The 16,512-nt window shown below is 36.3% G+C and overlaps 1 protein-coding gene and 1 pseudogene across 1 annotated transcript in view; both read right to left on the minus strand.

The window, feature by feature from the left end:
• Nucleotides 1-13,421, minus strand: part of LOC107664596 (tankyrase-2-like) — a 16,297-nt pseudogene extending 2,876 nt beyond the window's left edge.
• Nucleotides 13,422-16,017: 2,596 nt separating this feature from the next.
• Nucleotides 16,018-16,512, minus strand: part of LOC107664617 (abl interactor 1-like) — a 5,942-nt gene continuing 5,447 nt past the window's right edge. The window contains exon 6 of the mRNA XM_016455232.1: nt 16,018-16,512. Coding sequence (XP_016310718.1) covers nt 16,172-16,512 — 341 coding nt within the window. The 3' untranslated portion in view covers nt 16,018-16,171.

Below are 16,512 nucleotides of genomic sequence, written 5' to 3' on the forward strand. Positions count from 1 at the left end.
AATTTGGACAACTTTAAAGGAGATTTTCTCAATATTTTGATTTTTTCAAATAGTTGTATCTCAGCCAAAAAACGCCCTTTGTTACACTAGTTTTTGGTCTGACATCAGCATTCGTTTCAGTTGGATATAAAGGTTCTGAATGTAATTTTCCTTAAGTGAACTGCTAGTGATGGCAGTGAAAAAAACAAAATTGTGATGCGCTCACAAATTGAACACAACACTTTTACTACACACACACACACACACACACACACACACACACACACACACACACACAAACAATAGGCAATATTTTAGAACAATGCATGTCTAAAAAAAATCATATTCACTACAAAAATGTATTGTATTATGAAACTGTATTAATTTTCATGACTTTTCCAGTCCAGGAAAAGCAATTCCCTAACATTTCTGTGCTTTTCGAGGTTGCTGGAAACCCTGGAAGTAATGCAATGTGAAAAGACACCTTCAGGGGCAGGGGAGCAGTGAGGAAATGAAGCGACTAAAATGGAAAAATAGGAAAAAATTAAATATTAAACATGAAGTAAGGCATTCAGATCTCTTACCTTCACAATGCTGTATTTGTTGAAAACCCCACCCGCATGACCGCCATCCCTGTGCTCCCTTATCGTACTCTGCATCTGTTCAGAGACACGAAACAGACACGAAACAAGTCCTTGGTGTTTTAATAATTAGCTACTTGGTCTGTATGGCTTCATAAGCCACTTGAACATGTACATCCATAACTGGATTCTCCTGGTACTGTTATAGATAACAAGATTGTGATTATTTTTAACAAAATCTCTAGGGGCTCAGGCAGATGACGCACAAGGAGAAAAATGATAAACATGAAAAGAATCAGCACAACATCATTAAAATGAGAAAGTCTACCTCCTCCTCAACCGACTGAAACTCCTTGTCGTCTGGAGACAGATCTATCAGTATTGTTCCACTGTTGGTCGTGTTCAGGGTCAAGTAAGGGTTTAAACCTGTGATGGGGATATAAACACTTAAGTGCAAACTAAGCTGCAAAACAAAAGCTTCAGTTTGATCCTTAAAGAGGTCACTTTATGAGAAATCAAAAGCAAGAATAAAAAAACTGTATTGTACAGTTAGTTTGTAATATGAGCTGTCAATCAATTTTCATCGACATGATATACCAATTAATTAATTGAACTAACTGCAATTAAATCACATACATTAATATTAGCTAAAAAAAATGCATGCGGCGTAAGAAGCTTTAAATGTGCAGGATAAAAAAAACATCACATTTAACTCGAATGCTAAGAGAGAGGGTGGAAAATTAAAGTTAATCACTTTTGGTGTTAAATTTATTTTTTTTAACATTGTTTAACATTATAAGTTATGGAAGGCCAATTCTGCCACTGAATAAAAAAATGAAAAAAAGGTAATTGCGACTTTTTATCTCACAATTCTGACTTTTTTTTCTCTCAATTGCAAGTTTACATCTTGCAGTGATATAAACTCGCAATTGTGAAAAAAAAATCTGAATTGACATTTAAACGTGCAATTCTGAGAAAAAAGTCAATATTGCGAAATATACACACGCAATTGCGAGTTAGAAAGTCAGAATTGTGAGATATAAACTCGCAATTGTGAGAAAATACTATTTTTCATCAGCATTGGACTTTATAACTCGGAATTGCGAGTTCATATCTCAGGTCAGAATTGTGAGTCTCACATCTATATCTCACATGACTTTTTTCTCAGAATTGCGAGTTTAAATCTCGCAATTCTGACTTTTTTTCTCGCAAGTGCACTCAGAACTGTGAGTTTATATCACACAGTTCTGAGAAAAAAAAAGTCAGAATTCTGAGAAAAAGTCGCAATTACCTTTTTTACATTTTTTATTCAGTGGCAGAAACGGCCTTCCATCGTAAGTAGACCTCGGGATAAATAAATAAACTTTAAGAAAAGTATAATATGACCCCTTCAATAAAAGCAGCTTGTCCTGAGAAAAAACATCCAATGTTAAGCAGAGATCTTAGAGGAAACAAGATCAAAGTGATTCTTAAACCCTGTATCTAATTAAGGATTCTCTCAAATGAACTCTTCTGGATGAAAGGAGAAGCAGCTCTTACTCTGAGGTCCACTAATAAGTCTCTCCACTCCTTTGATGATCTTGTGTCTGTGACCGTAAGCGTTGATGCCGATCTCCTTCAGCTCTTTGTGGCCCATTTCCACCAGGACGTCCAGAGTTATCTAATGACACAGACTCCCTAGGCACCTCTAGGCACATGACTAATGTATTACTCGCACTGATCAGTGATTACTTTACAGCGTGTTCCTCTAGTACATCTCAACATTTCAGTCAGCCCGCTAAACATCTTTGGGGGAAATTAAATAAAGATTAGTAGATTACAAATATTTACGTCTAAGATGCAACAAGTTGTACAGGAAAATCTGATTCATTCTAGCGAATTGATACATCCTAAATGGTTAATTGATTCATTCTTGTGAATCAGTTTATCCTAAAAAGGGCTAAGATATTTTACAAAGCTTGACATATTCCTGTTGTGGCCCTGTTATGTGAAATGTTTTTAGTTGCTGAATTTACTGAAATTAGCTAAATTTATCAAAAATTAAAATCATTGAAAATGGCTTGGATTATACTATGATGCTATATACTATTATAACTACAATATACCAATATAAAGTATGCATATTATTTATTTCTAAACACCCCTTTTGAATCAATTTAATTTCATGTGGACCCTTATAATTATGGAAGGTATCTACGACTTACTGTCAATGTTACAGATATGTTTATTATTGAAAAAAGACCACGAAACATTACTGCACATGTAAACTATTGCACACTCTACCTTACGGTAGAGTTTTATATAGTTTAGATAAAAAACATACATTTTGACAAAAAAAAACAGATTGATGTCATACTTTATGTCCAATAATAAGAATAAAAAAAAAAAAAACACTTTTAAGGTTGAAAGTTAAAGGGTTAAGGCTGTTGTGTTTAGGACAGTCATGGTTTGCTATATCGTTTATATCGCAGTATGAAATCATATCTGCCCAGCACAGGACTGCTCAAAGTAATTTACGTTAGACTGGTAAAGAAACATGTATGAATGAGAAAATCAAAAGAGGGACATGCTTGATGCTAAAAAGAGTTATTAAATGCAATAAGCCATGAAAATTGTGCACATAAAGCCATCTGTGAGGTCAGAGTGCCGAATTGAGCTTTCTTTCACAAGCTTCTTTCACTAAAATGGTCAAATACACACAAGATTTTCAAACATGCCCATCATAGAGAGTATTTCAAGTAAAACACATTTGTTTGCATCTTATTTAATAAATGTAAACAGTAAGGAGAAAATCAGACGTGTGTAAGGATATTGGATTAGGTCTTGACAGCAGCCTAATAAAGCTGCTGTCTGTCTGTGTGCCTAATGTTCATCAAACAACCAAAGAAAAGGAGAAAATCTCTCACTGCTTTTGACTGAATAACTTCAGTAGCTTCAATAAAAACAAGTGTAGATTTAATTCGTACAACAAAGATTATGCACCATTTTATTTTTACATTTGATTATTCAGCAATACTACAAACTTGTACCGACACTTAAAACTTTACAAATTAAAACAATTAAAAATTTAGTTTTTTGTCTTGTAATATTAATGGATTTCTCTGTATCTCATCTGTTCTAGAGACATGACAGTTTTATTTATCAAGCAGTTCATTCTATTTTATTTTACTCTGAAATATGGTCTTGAATGTAATGTGTGAACAAGAGAAAACAATGACCAAAATCACAAACAAAATCACAATATCCATTAAAAGAATAGAAATGTGATTATTCAGTCCATATTGCACAGCTCTAATACACCCACACACACACAATTTCCACATATTAGGCGATTTTAATAAAAACTGACATGACCCTTTAACAAAATTATTTCAGTTTATATTCAACTCTCAGATTGTGCCTAATACGTGTAAATTTACATTTATGCAGCCCATTCCTAAAATAGTGGGAGCAAAAAAATTAGAAGACTTCCACCCTGTAGCCTTGACATCAGTACTAGCTAAATGCATGGAAAGGGTCATTAGTTATCATCTTAAACCGTACATATCAGAGCACCTAGATGTATTGCAATTTGGGTTAAGATATTTAAAATTATGATTTTTTTTTAGCCAATTATCCAAATAATGTTTAGTCCTAGAAAGCTATTATTATCAGAACACGTGAGCATAACATAGCGGTTAGCAGATCAATGAATGACAGGGCAGCGTTACCAGAGTTGCACATATACCACACCTTGTTACAGTAGGGCTATTGCAAACAGAAACAATACTGTACTACATAGATGTTTCCTGTCGGCTCGATTTTTGAGTGGACTTTGCTGTTTCGATGAGCATGAACGGTATATGAGTGGAGCGAGCGTAGCGCGCATGCATAGAGCGGGATAATACGCAGAGCGTCACACCACGTGAAAGTGAAACGTGAGCGGTGAACTAATTTTCGGCAGCCGGAATTTCGGTGCATCTCTAATTATTGGCGACATCAGAAATGGATATTATATAATAGATGCTTTTTTTGAACATTTTAGCAATTTAAAAATATTAAAAAAGGATGTTTTACACGGCACCCCTGCTCTCGACAGACGGCAACCCGGTTGGGAAACACTGCATTAGTACCCCACTATTAGCATGTGTGAAGACACATAAAGCCTTCTAAAATGAAATGGATAAGGCTAGCGCAATGTAGAGTTTTACACTAAGATCACAGTAAGATGCTGTCATATGAATATGTAGCCCCTAAAGGGACATGCTGATAAAAAGAAAATATATATGAGAAATTGTATTTCCGTGCACAAGAGATAAAAAATAAATAAATACAATTGTATCCACTGCTTGATTATGCTTGATTACAGTTTGAATAAAACTGTTATATCATGTCTCTAGAGCAGACAAGACAAAAAAAATCTAATTTCATGCACTTTTTAATGCAACACCGTTAAAGAGTTGGATTCTCATGCTAAACATGGCCAAAGTTTCAAAAAACGAGCTGAACGTATGTCAAATACATTCCTTCCGGGTTCTAATAAGTTTCAGAAAGTTTTTTCAAGTATGGCCCTTCATGACGTCATGAAGGGCGGAATGAATTCCTTGTATGGGCACTTCTCACAGAAGAGCACGTACACAGCAACCAGAGCGAGAGCAAGAGCAGCCCATGAACGTGCTTCTTTCGGGTTACGGAAGTCGTCGGCAGCGCTGCACAGGACTTTGAATGTCTTCAAAGAAGTGTGTTTTTGGATGTGAGGGAAAGATAACCTTGTTCAGCTTCCCAAAGAACCCAGCGTTAAGGGAACAGTTGATGCAGTTGGATTTTCCGGGACAGCAACGGGGTTGCACACGTGTGTTTGTTTGTTCCCGTCATTTCGGTGACGAATGTTTTATAAAACAAGACCCAGTTCGACGCTGGATTTACAGATAATTTGATACTGAAAGATGGAGCAGTCCCAGAGATAAACGATCCCAGTCACGAGTCAGACCCACAGGCGGAAAGGAGCTTGGCTGTTTTCGGAGAGAAGCGGTACAGCTGTATCTGTCTTTTATAAATATGATAAAACTAAAGACTCTTCGGAGATATGAAGGATGCAATACTATTTTATAGGTACTCAAAATTAACATGAGATTGGCCGAAACTGTGTGTGTTATGTCCCCTTTAAATATTATTTTTAATGTGATGACCAAACGCATTTGTTCATACATCAAAGACTATCCCAATTTGTAAAACTAAAAGATGTAGGAAAACAAACACGTGGCATACAAACACTTTATATATACAGGTGCATCTCAATAAATTAGAATGTCGTGGAAAAGTTCATCTATTTCAGTAATTCAACTCAAATTGTGAAACTTGTGTATTAAATAAATTCAGTGCACACAGACTGAAGTAGTTTAAGTCTTTGGTTCTTTTAATTGTGATGATTTTGGCTCACATTTATGCCAAAAGCACCAAAAGTTGGTTAAATGACCATGGTGTTGGTGTGCTTGACTGGCCAGCAAACTCACCAGACCTGAACCCCATAGAGAATCTATGGGGTATTGTCAAGAGGAAAATGAGAAACAAGAGACCAAAAAATGCAGATGAGCTGAAGGCCACTGTCAAATAAACCTGGGCTTCCATACCACCTCAGCAGTGCCACAAACTGATCACCTCCATGCCACGCCGAATTGAGGCAGTAATTAAAGCAAAAGGAGCCCCTACCAAGTATTGAGTACATGTACAGTAAATGAACATACTTTCCAGAAGGCCAACAATTCACTAAAAATGTTTTTTTATTGGTCTTATGAAGTATTCTAATTTGTTGAGATAGTGAATTGGTGGGTTTTTGTTAAATGTGAGCCAAAATCATCACAATTAAAAGAACCAAAGACTTAAACTACTTCAGTCTGTGTGCACTGAATTTATTTAATACATGAGTTTCACAATTTGAGTTGAATTACTGAAATAAATGAACTTTTCCGACATTCTAATTTATTGAGATGCACCTGTATATATAAGTCATGAAATTACCATAATGACCAGTAGATGGTGGCAGAGGAGCACTTATTGGCTTATTAGCCTTTTCCATTCCCTAATGTATATTTTTTCACACGTTTTGCTTTTGGATTTATATTTAGATATTATGAAATTCTATTCCTATTACAAAATATCAAATCACCAAGAAATCAATTTTTGTCAAAGTTTGACACATTTTGTACTGAAGTATGAAGTTCACAAAGTCTCATGAAAATCAAAAAGAAAGCAAGTAAAGTGCGCTCCTTTTATAATCACTGAAGCTGTCGGTCAGTTCAGTATGATACTATAGAGTAGAATATTTAACATTTTCCCTATAAAAATTTGGTTTTTGCTCAACACTGTTGTTAAAAGTTAATTTGATCTGTATCTACATGTCCATTTCCAACAAATAAACATGCAATATTATTACTAACTGCACTTAAGTTACCTACTTTTTGTACTGTATTTTTTCAAAAGAGTATCTTTACTGTAGTTATACTACAAATTATGAGTAGCTTTTAGATTAGTGAGATAAAAGTTTCAAAGTAGCTTTCCCAAATCTGGCTGCAGGATAATAAAGAAGTGCTCTAGTCTGAGTCTAAGTCTAAGACCATATATGCATGGTCTTATATTCAGCTCTGTCTCAACTCAGACTCAACTGTGATGAGCATTGAAACAGAAGTACCTGTTCTCTGTCAAAGATCTCCAGCAAATGCACCAATTGCAGGTTGTGAAGGAACTGGCTGATACTCAACTCTATAGCTAGACCTGAAAAAACATCAGGTTAAAGAAAACTTTCAGCAGTCACCAAATGTTTCCTATAAGCAAGACTACACTAATGTTGCATAAACCCACCCTCCTCTATCGTCTCTATGCCTATGGTCCCTTCAGCTGCAGAAGGCGGTAGAAGAGTGCTCAGCTCAGGGAAGGTATCAGACTGGCCATCCATACTGGAGTTTGAAGAGAGCGGTGTGGGGCTCGAGTTGAGAATCGACGGCACCACCGCCCCAGAGGCCGAGACGCTGATAACCTGGGGTTTATAGCACGCCGGCAGCGCTGAGGAGGGCATGGCTGCCGTGAGGAGAGCTCGGACATCGTCCGCCTAGAGAGACAGACAGTGCAATGTCAGAAAGTCCTGATGTAACTGACAACAACTTCTTGAGACAGACAAGCCCGCAGGGCTCTCAAACTGACTGTTGCATTTAAGTACACACTTATTTGAATGTCTGTCATATCTCAAGCATATAGAGTGTGAGTTCAGAAAAAAATGCAAATAAGAAAACATTTGTACATGAGAACAGCTTATTTCAAACAAGCAAGCTGTTGGCATGCATACACGGCTAAAGAGATAGTATGGTATTCATGGAATAATTGATCAATAATGCTTGCTTTGTGTCATGGCCACATTATCACCTCATTGTATAAATATTGCCTGTTATATTTTACATGTGTGTGTGTGTGTGTGTGTGTGCAATTCTAAACTATTGTAATGTAGCTTGACCAATCAAAATAGCAGACCAGAAGAACTAACTGTTGTATAAACAGGGTATCTGCAGGATTTTTTAAATAAAATTTAAGACTTTTTAAGACCTGCACAAATAAAAATCAATACCATATGAGCACGGTAGGACTCGGAACGACAGAAATATAGCGGTTTCCCTGGTAACAGCAGTACACAAAGCTGCACCTGACTTTGAAACGTGCGGCTCTCATATTTTTATTAAATGAAATCATAGCCTTTGTTAAGCTATATTGCAATTCTTGTCTCTGTCCCCAAATTCAAGACCTCTTGAATTCATAATTAAGTCTTTCTTGAACCATTTAAGGACCTGCGGAAACCCTGATAAAATAAATGAATAATTTTCTATAACAATATATATACCATTTAATTAAAAAATAATAATTATTATAATTTTTTTTAGAAAAGTCAATGAAATTCAACAAATACCAATATGAACCAACATTTGCATCAAATTTGACATTTTGGTCATGACTTTACACCCAACCAAAGTTTTCAAAAGCAACCAAAAATAAAGATTACTTTAAAACAAACACCTCTGTTTTAGAAAACAATTAATTTTTTTTGAGTAAGACTTGTTTTTTTGTCATGTATATATGTAGCTTTAATTGAGCAGCACTCACCCCGTAAGACGCAGCGTTGTTTAGAGGAATGAGTCCACCTTTATCTTGCGAGTTCACCTCTGCCCCGTGTTGCAGCAGATATTCAGCCACCTCCAGATTGTTATAGGCAGCTAATCATACACATAAATCAAACACCACCATCGTGAAAATATCCTCTTTAATTTTTGTTCTTCCATATTTCAGGTATTTTACTCTTTATTTGAACACTTGAGCCTTTAGAATAGGACTGACATGATCACGAAATGTTGAAATTTTGTTCATGTTATGTACAGTGTCAGCCTGACACACACAGTTTAGTTAATTCAATTTATTCATATTAAACTTGGTTAAAAGAAGCCTATATGATTTCCTTTAGGGCTTTGCACAGAAATGTTAAATATGCATATAGTAAAAATAGAGGCTGTTAGTATTAATGTCCATTAGACAAGAGGTTTTCAAAATGGGGTCTGGGATCCCAGGGGTCCATGAAATTGCTAAAAACAGGGTCAAATCTAAAGTATCAATTACATTTATTTAATAAAAAAAAAGTAAATTTTCACAAACTGAAAAACATGCTGGAGTTACTAAATAGTTTTACTAGTGCTGTCAAATGATTAATCGCGATTAATCACATCCAAAATAAAAGTTTTTGTTTACATAATATATGTATCTGTACTGTCTATATTTTTATGTATATATAAATACACACACATGCATGTATATATTTCAGAAAAATATGTTGTTTATATATTAAATATATTTATATATAATATAAATTATATGAATATAAATATAGACATGTAAATATTTTCAAAATAAATATAGTATGTGTGTGTATTTATATATACATAATAAATATACACAGAACACACATATTATGCAAACAAAAACTTTGATTTTGGATGCGATTAATCGCGATTAATCATTAGACAACACTCATTTTAACACATTTTCAAATGCACTTCCTGCTTCTCTTCCCTTTACAGTTCCACGCAAAATTAATGAAAAGCGCAGACTGAAACAAACCAAATGCTAGATAACTAGATAGATACTGACTAGATAAATGAGCAACATTTTGTTGACCATTTTCATAGACTAAGCTATTTATTTTGACTATTTGCACTTAGCTGTAAAACCAATCCAGAAATGCAAATGTAGTAGGCCTTACAAAGCTAGAGTGTTTAAAAGGGTCTCCTTTTTTGCACTTAAAAACCAGTCGTACATCCTTGATTTCGACCCTGGTGCACTGATTCTTATTGGCTTGCTATGTCATATTCACTGTGTATTAGTGTTGCACGATATATGCAATTGAGGTCAATTAGCTAACTAACCAATGTTGCAAAGATCTATACATCCTGTAGGGCTTGGTAGCTGCTCACCATAGTCCTGTGGAGTGGTACTGGCATGTGATTTTTATTTTATTTTTTAAAGGGGGATGAAATGCTCAAAAAGCATTTATTTTTTAATAACTATAAGCTCCATGTGAATCATTCGGTTCCTGTTGGTTTTATCATAGTATCGGTTCAGTAGTAGTATCGAGATATTTTAGTCAGGTATCGTATCGAAGTCAAAATTTTGGTATCATGACAACACTACTGTGTCTTGTATACAGTAGTAAAAAAAGCATTTATTTTTTAATAGCTAAAATAACTATAAGCTCCATGTGAATCATTCGGTTCCTGTTGGTTTTATCATAGTATCGGTTCAGTAGTTGTATCGAGATATTTTAGTCAGGTATCGTATCGAAGTCAAAATTTTGGTATCATGACAACACTACTCTGTCTTGTATACAGTAGTAAGTGAAAGCATCATAGTCTGATCCACACCTACCTGCCAGGTGCAGCGGGGTGGAATGCTGTCCCTGCGTGTCTCGACAGTTCACGTTGTCTGGAGTGCAGAGCTTTTTAACGCAAGCTACGCAGCCTTTCTTGGCGGCGTGCAGCAGTGCTGCGTCACCCCTGAGCAGATCCTGAATGTCTGTGTCTCCGTCCTTCACCAAATCCAAAGGGGTGTTTCCATCACGGTTCTTTTTGGTTGGGTCGGCACCATGCTGTGTCAAGGAAGTACTTGGTTAGCGCTAAACAAAGTTTGCTGCCATTGATAGTGGAAATGATTCAAATGATTCAGTTCAAAGACTGAACAGTGGATTTCAATCAGAGTTTTTCAATACCTGAAGCAGCAGTTTGCAGATCTCATATTTGCCCTTGGCGGCCCCCTCATGCAGTGGGGTGAACTTCCACAGGTCGGCCACGTTAACCACAGCACCATGAAGAACAAGGAGCTCAGCCACCTCATAATGCCCATAGGAACAGGCGTTGTGCATGGGAACCAGACCACTATGTAGCAAAAGACATGAGCTTTACTTGTGTTTCTTATAGAATTCAAGAGATTCTTATACTAATTACAGTAGTAACTAAATAAGACAATACTATTTCTGGAACTTATTTTAATGTTTCACTATTTATTTAAGATTTCTGTAGTTTATTTTAATAATTAATTTCACTGTATTTTATTTACAGTATCTAACAATAAATTTGTGGCTGTACTCTTAAAACATTTTTTTGTCTATTTCATTGAATAATGTCTGTTTCATGAGAGAATATGTAATATATTCAAAGGTGTGAACTGCCACAGGTCCATAGCGTTGACACAGGCACCATGCTGCGTAAAGATGAACAGATGGAGTCTAGTTACCACTTCAGCTAAAACCAACAAATTCAGAACAAGAAAGCAGACACAAAAAGTGTGAATAACATTAAATAGACCTACCTTTACAAGCAACTCAGCTACCTCATAGTGACCGTATGAACAGGCGTTATGAAGAGGCACAAGATCACTGTTAACACAAGACCAAGAATAAGACAAGGTTTTGTGAGTACAATAATGAAAAAAAGATTTTTGACTTTTGACTGCCTTTATATGAATGCTTGGGTTCAAAGTTAAGTAAGTAATTTCGACACATTCCTCAGATTGCAAGAACAAACAAAAATTGTGTTTACAGCAAAGTCAAGGAGATAATACACATGGTTTGGAAAGCATAGTCCTAATTATACATGTTAACATGAGACTAGTATAATCAAATTAAATACTAACCTCATCTTTACCAAGTTACATCAATTTTTCATCTACGGATGCACCGATATTAAAGGAATAGGAACCTAAAAGTGAATATTTGCTGAAAATGTACTCACCCTCGGGCCATCCAAGATGTTGATGAGTTTGTTTCTTCATGGGATCAGATTTGGAGAAATGTAGCATCACTTGCTTACCAATGGATGGATAGTGACTGGGTGCCGTCAGAATGAGAGTCCAAACAGCTGATAAAAACATCACAATAATCCACACCACTCCAGACAATCAATTAACATCTTGTGAAGTGAAAAAACTGCATGTTTTTAAGAAACAAATCCATCAAGACATTTTTAACTGTTGATTCTGGATAAAATATGAATTCTCTAATCCCATAATAACGCTTTCTCCAATGAAAAAGTTGTCTTGTCCAAATCAGGAGAGAAATATGCACAGACCAAGCACCATTTACAAGCCAAAACAGTTCTAAAAAAATTTGGTGGATTTTGATGTAAGAGGACTTTTTTCACTGGAGGAAGCGTTATTATGGATTATGGACTACTTTGTCCAGAAGTGATGGTTTAAAGTTAAAACACCTTAATGATGGATTTCTTTCTTACAAACATGCTGCTTTTCACCTCACAAGACATTTATTGATGGACTGGAGTGGTGTGGATTACTTGTGGATTACTGTGATGTTTTTATCAGCTGTTTGGACTCTCATTCTGACAGCACCCATTCACTGCAGAGGATCCATTGGTGAGTAAGTGATGTAATGCTATTTCTCCAAATCTGTTCTGATGAAGAAACAAAATAATCTACAGCTTGCATCTACATTTGCACGATACACGCACAAGCATGTGCTGGAGTTATGCCTACAGTGCATCTTGACCCGTAGACGTCCATTGTGAGTGCTTTGTATGATTTATTACAAACTATTTCTGTGCTAACTGACAGCATAGAGCTTAACTGAAACTGCACTTTAAGGCACACTAGAGACAAACATCGTACCCTTTGTCTTTAGCGTGCACGTCGGCTCCATGCTGCAGCAACAGCTGCACTGTCTGCACACGGTTATAACCCGCGGCCAGATGCAGAGGCGTGGACTGAAACCAACAATCCATTCAGAAACACATATGCAAACTATTTATTCAAATGAAGATGCATGCAGAACCTGGACCGATTACACATTACAGTTTTTCTCAATTGCTTTGGCTCAATTCTCGAATGAAACTTTTTTTTCCCAAAACAATAAGTTCAGATCTCTGAACAATTAGCTTCTTGTTCACATCAGATTGGAATTTCTTATTGATTTGAGCAAATTGCAAATGCTTTGGCACATGTGTGCAAACAGTAAGTACAATTGTCTGCAGTTTGCACAACAACTAATTGCATATGGCTTGTGTTTCGAAAAATGTGCCAAAGCAATTGAGAAAAACTGTAAATGCCAGGCTACATTATGTGTTTTATGTGAAAGTTATACATTAACAATCGCACTGTCAAACAGGTATGGAGATAACATTAGCATATTTAATTCAATAAATCACCTTCCTTCCATCACTAGCATGACAGTTCACATTTAATGGTGTGAGGAGGGTCATCAGTTTTTCTTAATTTCCACTGCTGTATAAAAGCATTGAGCAGCAAGTCAATTAAAGGAACAATGCGAGGCACGTCAGCAATTTTCATCTCTCCTCAGGTCTCCTGAACAGTACTGAGCTTAAATTGTTATTACCTTGCGCTCTCGAGTAGTTCATCTTTTCTATAGTCACCTAGATTTAAGAAAGAATGAAGTATATTATCATAAATGGAAATCTTATTTGAGCCTAAATGAAAAGCAAAGTCACCAGGAGAACATGTCAGCCTGGAGTAAATTGACAATTACTAGCCTTATAAACAAATAGAGAAAATGGAAATGGGAATTATGGGAATCAGAAGCAAGTGTTTCAAAAGGATGTGCGGCAACTACATAGGACAACAAATAAATAAATAATACAAATAAAATAAATCTCTTCATATAAACAAACTGCTTTGCCTGTGCTCTTTCCATTTAAAATCAGAGGCGACCACTGCATTTTAATCACAATCCAAACAAAGATGCTAAATACATGTTATTCAGATTGTAATTAGATTGCATAATTTCGAAATCTGAAGCAAAAACAGAATGGTCTGACTTTAGCTTTGTTAAACTATACTACGTAAAAAATCTGAACGAAACAGAAACAGCAGATGAGCTGGATGAGATGTAAATGTCACTCTCTGACAGCAGGTGGCGCTTATGGAACAGCAGCTATTTATAGGCCACTGCCCCTTTAAGACCCAATACATGGATCCAATATAATGATGCACACGCGATTTCTTTCTCCACTGTTTACATTCACTTAAGACATAACTGACTGTGTTTACGAGAATACTTAAACACACGCAATACATGCAAGAACTGAATTGAATTCTCTTTAGCCTCTTCATGTGCTTAAAGGTTTAAAACGCTTGAATGTTGCTAGCCCTGAGACTGCAGACCAGTTCTGGATTAGAACTGGATCTTGATTCCAAACACTACCAGAGAAGCCAGCGTGTACCCAAGTCTGAGGTATGAAGGTAGAATGACGTCAAAAAGATTTGCATACACAGGGTAATATTTGTGGAAGTGGTCATAAGACTGTAAGCGTAAATTAAATTTGCATGCGCAAGAGAAGCTTGGTTTCGATTTAAAGGTGTAAATCGCATTTCAAGCGCAAGAAAAAATTATTATTTACTGTTATTCGTAAGTGTAATTCATGTATTGTGAAACTGCAGCTTCTGACTTCCATTTTTCCGGGTTCGAGAGCTCACCGGTCAGCACAGCTTTGGTGGAGGGTTCAGCCAGGTCAAGCGCTGTCCTTCCATCAGTGTTTCGGATCTTTGGCTCAGCACCATGTTGCAGCAAAACTACAAAAGACAAACATGATTTATACAGCTGCATTATACATTCAGCATGCAAATGAGATCTAAGTTTAATGCACTTTTCTCATCAAAACAAGTTATGAAAGTATCCTGTTAACTTTATTACTAGGAGGCTTTACCAATGCCTCTTGAGTGTCTTGAGTGTCTTTGGCTGTTACTGTACAGAGCTGTCAGAGTATCAGTCCAGCTGTGCCTCAAACCACAGAAATCAAATAAACGGATAGAACGTCGATTCTAATGCACGAGGCCTTGGAATGCGCGGGGCTTTGACGGCCCGGAACTTGTTGTCTGAGTCTGCATAATAGTTAATTCAGAAATAAAATGACAGTGTTAAACAAGATTATTAAAAAAAAGACATATTGAATAACTGAATTGAACAACTGAACAATCATTTATCCAGTGGAGAAAAAGAATGGGATGTTTACTTCCTGACTGTTGCACTATAGGCCTATTCTGCAAGTTTCGCTCTCAACAGCGTATTTAATCAATGCCGCTTAAAGTTTCTCAGAATTATTATTCAGATATAAAATGATTGTCCATACTGCTGCTGAAAGAGACGAGACGACGTTGTCACATACTAGGCTACGTGTTACTTTTCTCAGCGTTGGTCAAGACTGATCAATCCCTGTCGTTTGTGATCACTGTAGCGTTTGATTGAATATTTTAATTAAGATTATTAAAACGGACGCCCATTTCTATCAAATCATTCATGCATTTAAACAATTAGATTTAAGCAATTATGTATTTAAGTGCATAAACATATGTAGTAACACAAACAACGTACAGAGATTTTTATACAGCTATGTGTACTCCATTGTCTGAGCCGCCATGCGGCCCCTGAGGAATATCAGCTGACTCGGACTCGGAGTGTGAATATGATTCCCAAAAATAATGTTTAGGAAGGCAGCACACTTGGTTTGAGATACAGCATAGATCTTACGTTACGCAATGTCAGGCAAACTATACTATATGTATCATTGAACTCCTATGATGTCAAATATAGAACACGGAAAGACTATGATATACGTCATAACTTCCATCATAATGAATGCGATTTATGCGAATGTTACTGAACACCGAATACACTTCAGTTTCAAAAACACTCAACACTGACAAAATATAAGAAATCGGTGCTGCCATCTGCACTGCAGTACCTGTTTTGTTTTGTTTCCATAAAAGTTACATTGACAATGACAGCTTTGAAAATTAAGTATCAATCCATTAAAGAATAACTATTTTAATTTTTAACCGCACACTAAAGCATTTAGATGTTTTCCTTCAATTTATGTGAGTACATCATAAAAAGAATAAAACATGTCTGATATTACATACATACTTTAATATGCTTTATACAAAACATTATTGTCTTTAAATGTTTCATACCATAAACACTTAAGAAAATGTTAATATTATTTAATGAAAAAGCATTAAAAAAATCTTATCTCATCAAATGTCAAATGTCAAGTCAGTGTCAAAATAACACTGAAAATCAACATTTAAAATGGGGGAGGTGGAGGAGGAGGTGGTGGAATACATTTTCTTCCAGTATTAGGAGGAGGAGGAGGCGGCGGTGGCACCATGGAGGCATTTTGTGGAGGTGGAGGTGGGGCTGGAGGTAGTGAAGACCCACTGTAGGCAGAGCTAGGAGGAGGAGGAGGAACAACCATCTTGCCCTGAATGGAAGGTGGAGGAGGTGGGACAGGGACATTGCCTGGAGGAGGTGGTGGAGGAGGCGGAATAGCCATATTACCCTGGGGAGGAGGAGGTGGAGGGTTTGCTGAAGTCAATGAGGTATTTTGGCCAGGTGGAGGTGGAAACAAAGAACCTCCATACACAG

This window comes from Sinocyclocheilus anshuiensis, unplaced genomic scaffold (genome assembly GCF_001515605.1).
Source record: "Sinocyclocheilus anshuiensis isolate Anshui unplaced genomic scaffold, SAMN03320099.WGS_v1.1 scaffold287, whole genome shotgun sequence".
NCBI classification, from domain to species: Eukaryota; Metazoa; Chordata; class Actinopteri; order Cypriniformes; family Cyprinidae; genus Sinocyclocheilus; species Sinocyclocheilus anshuiensis.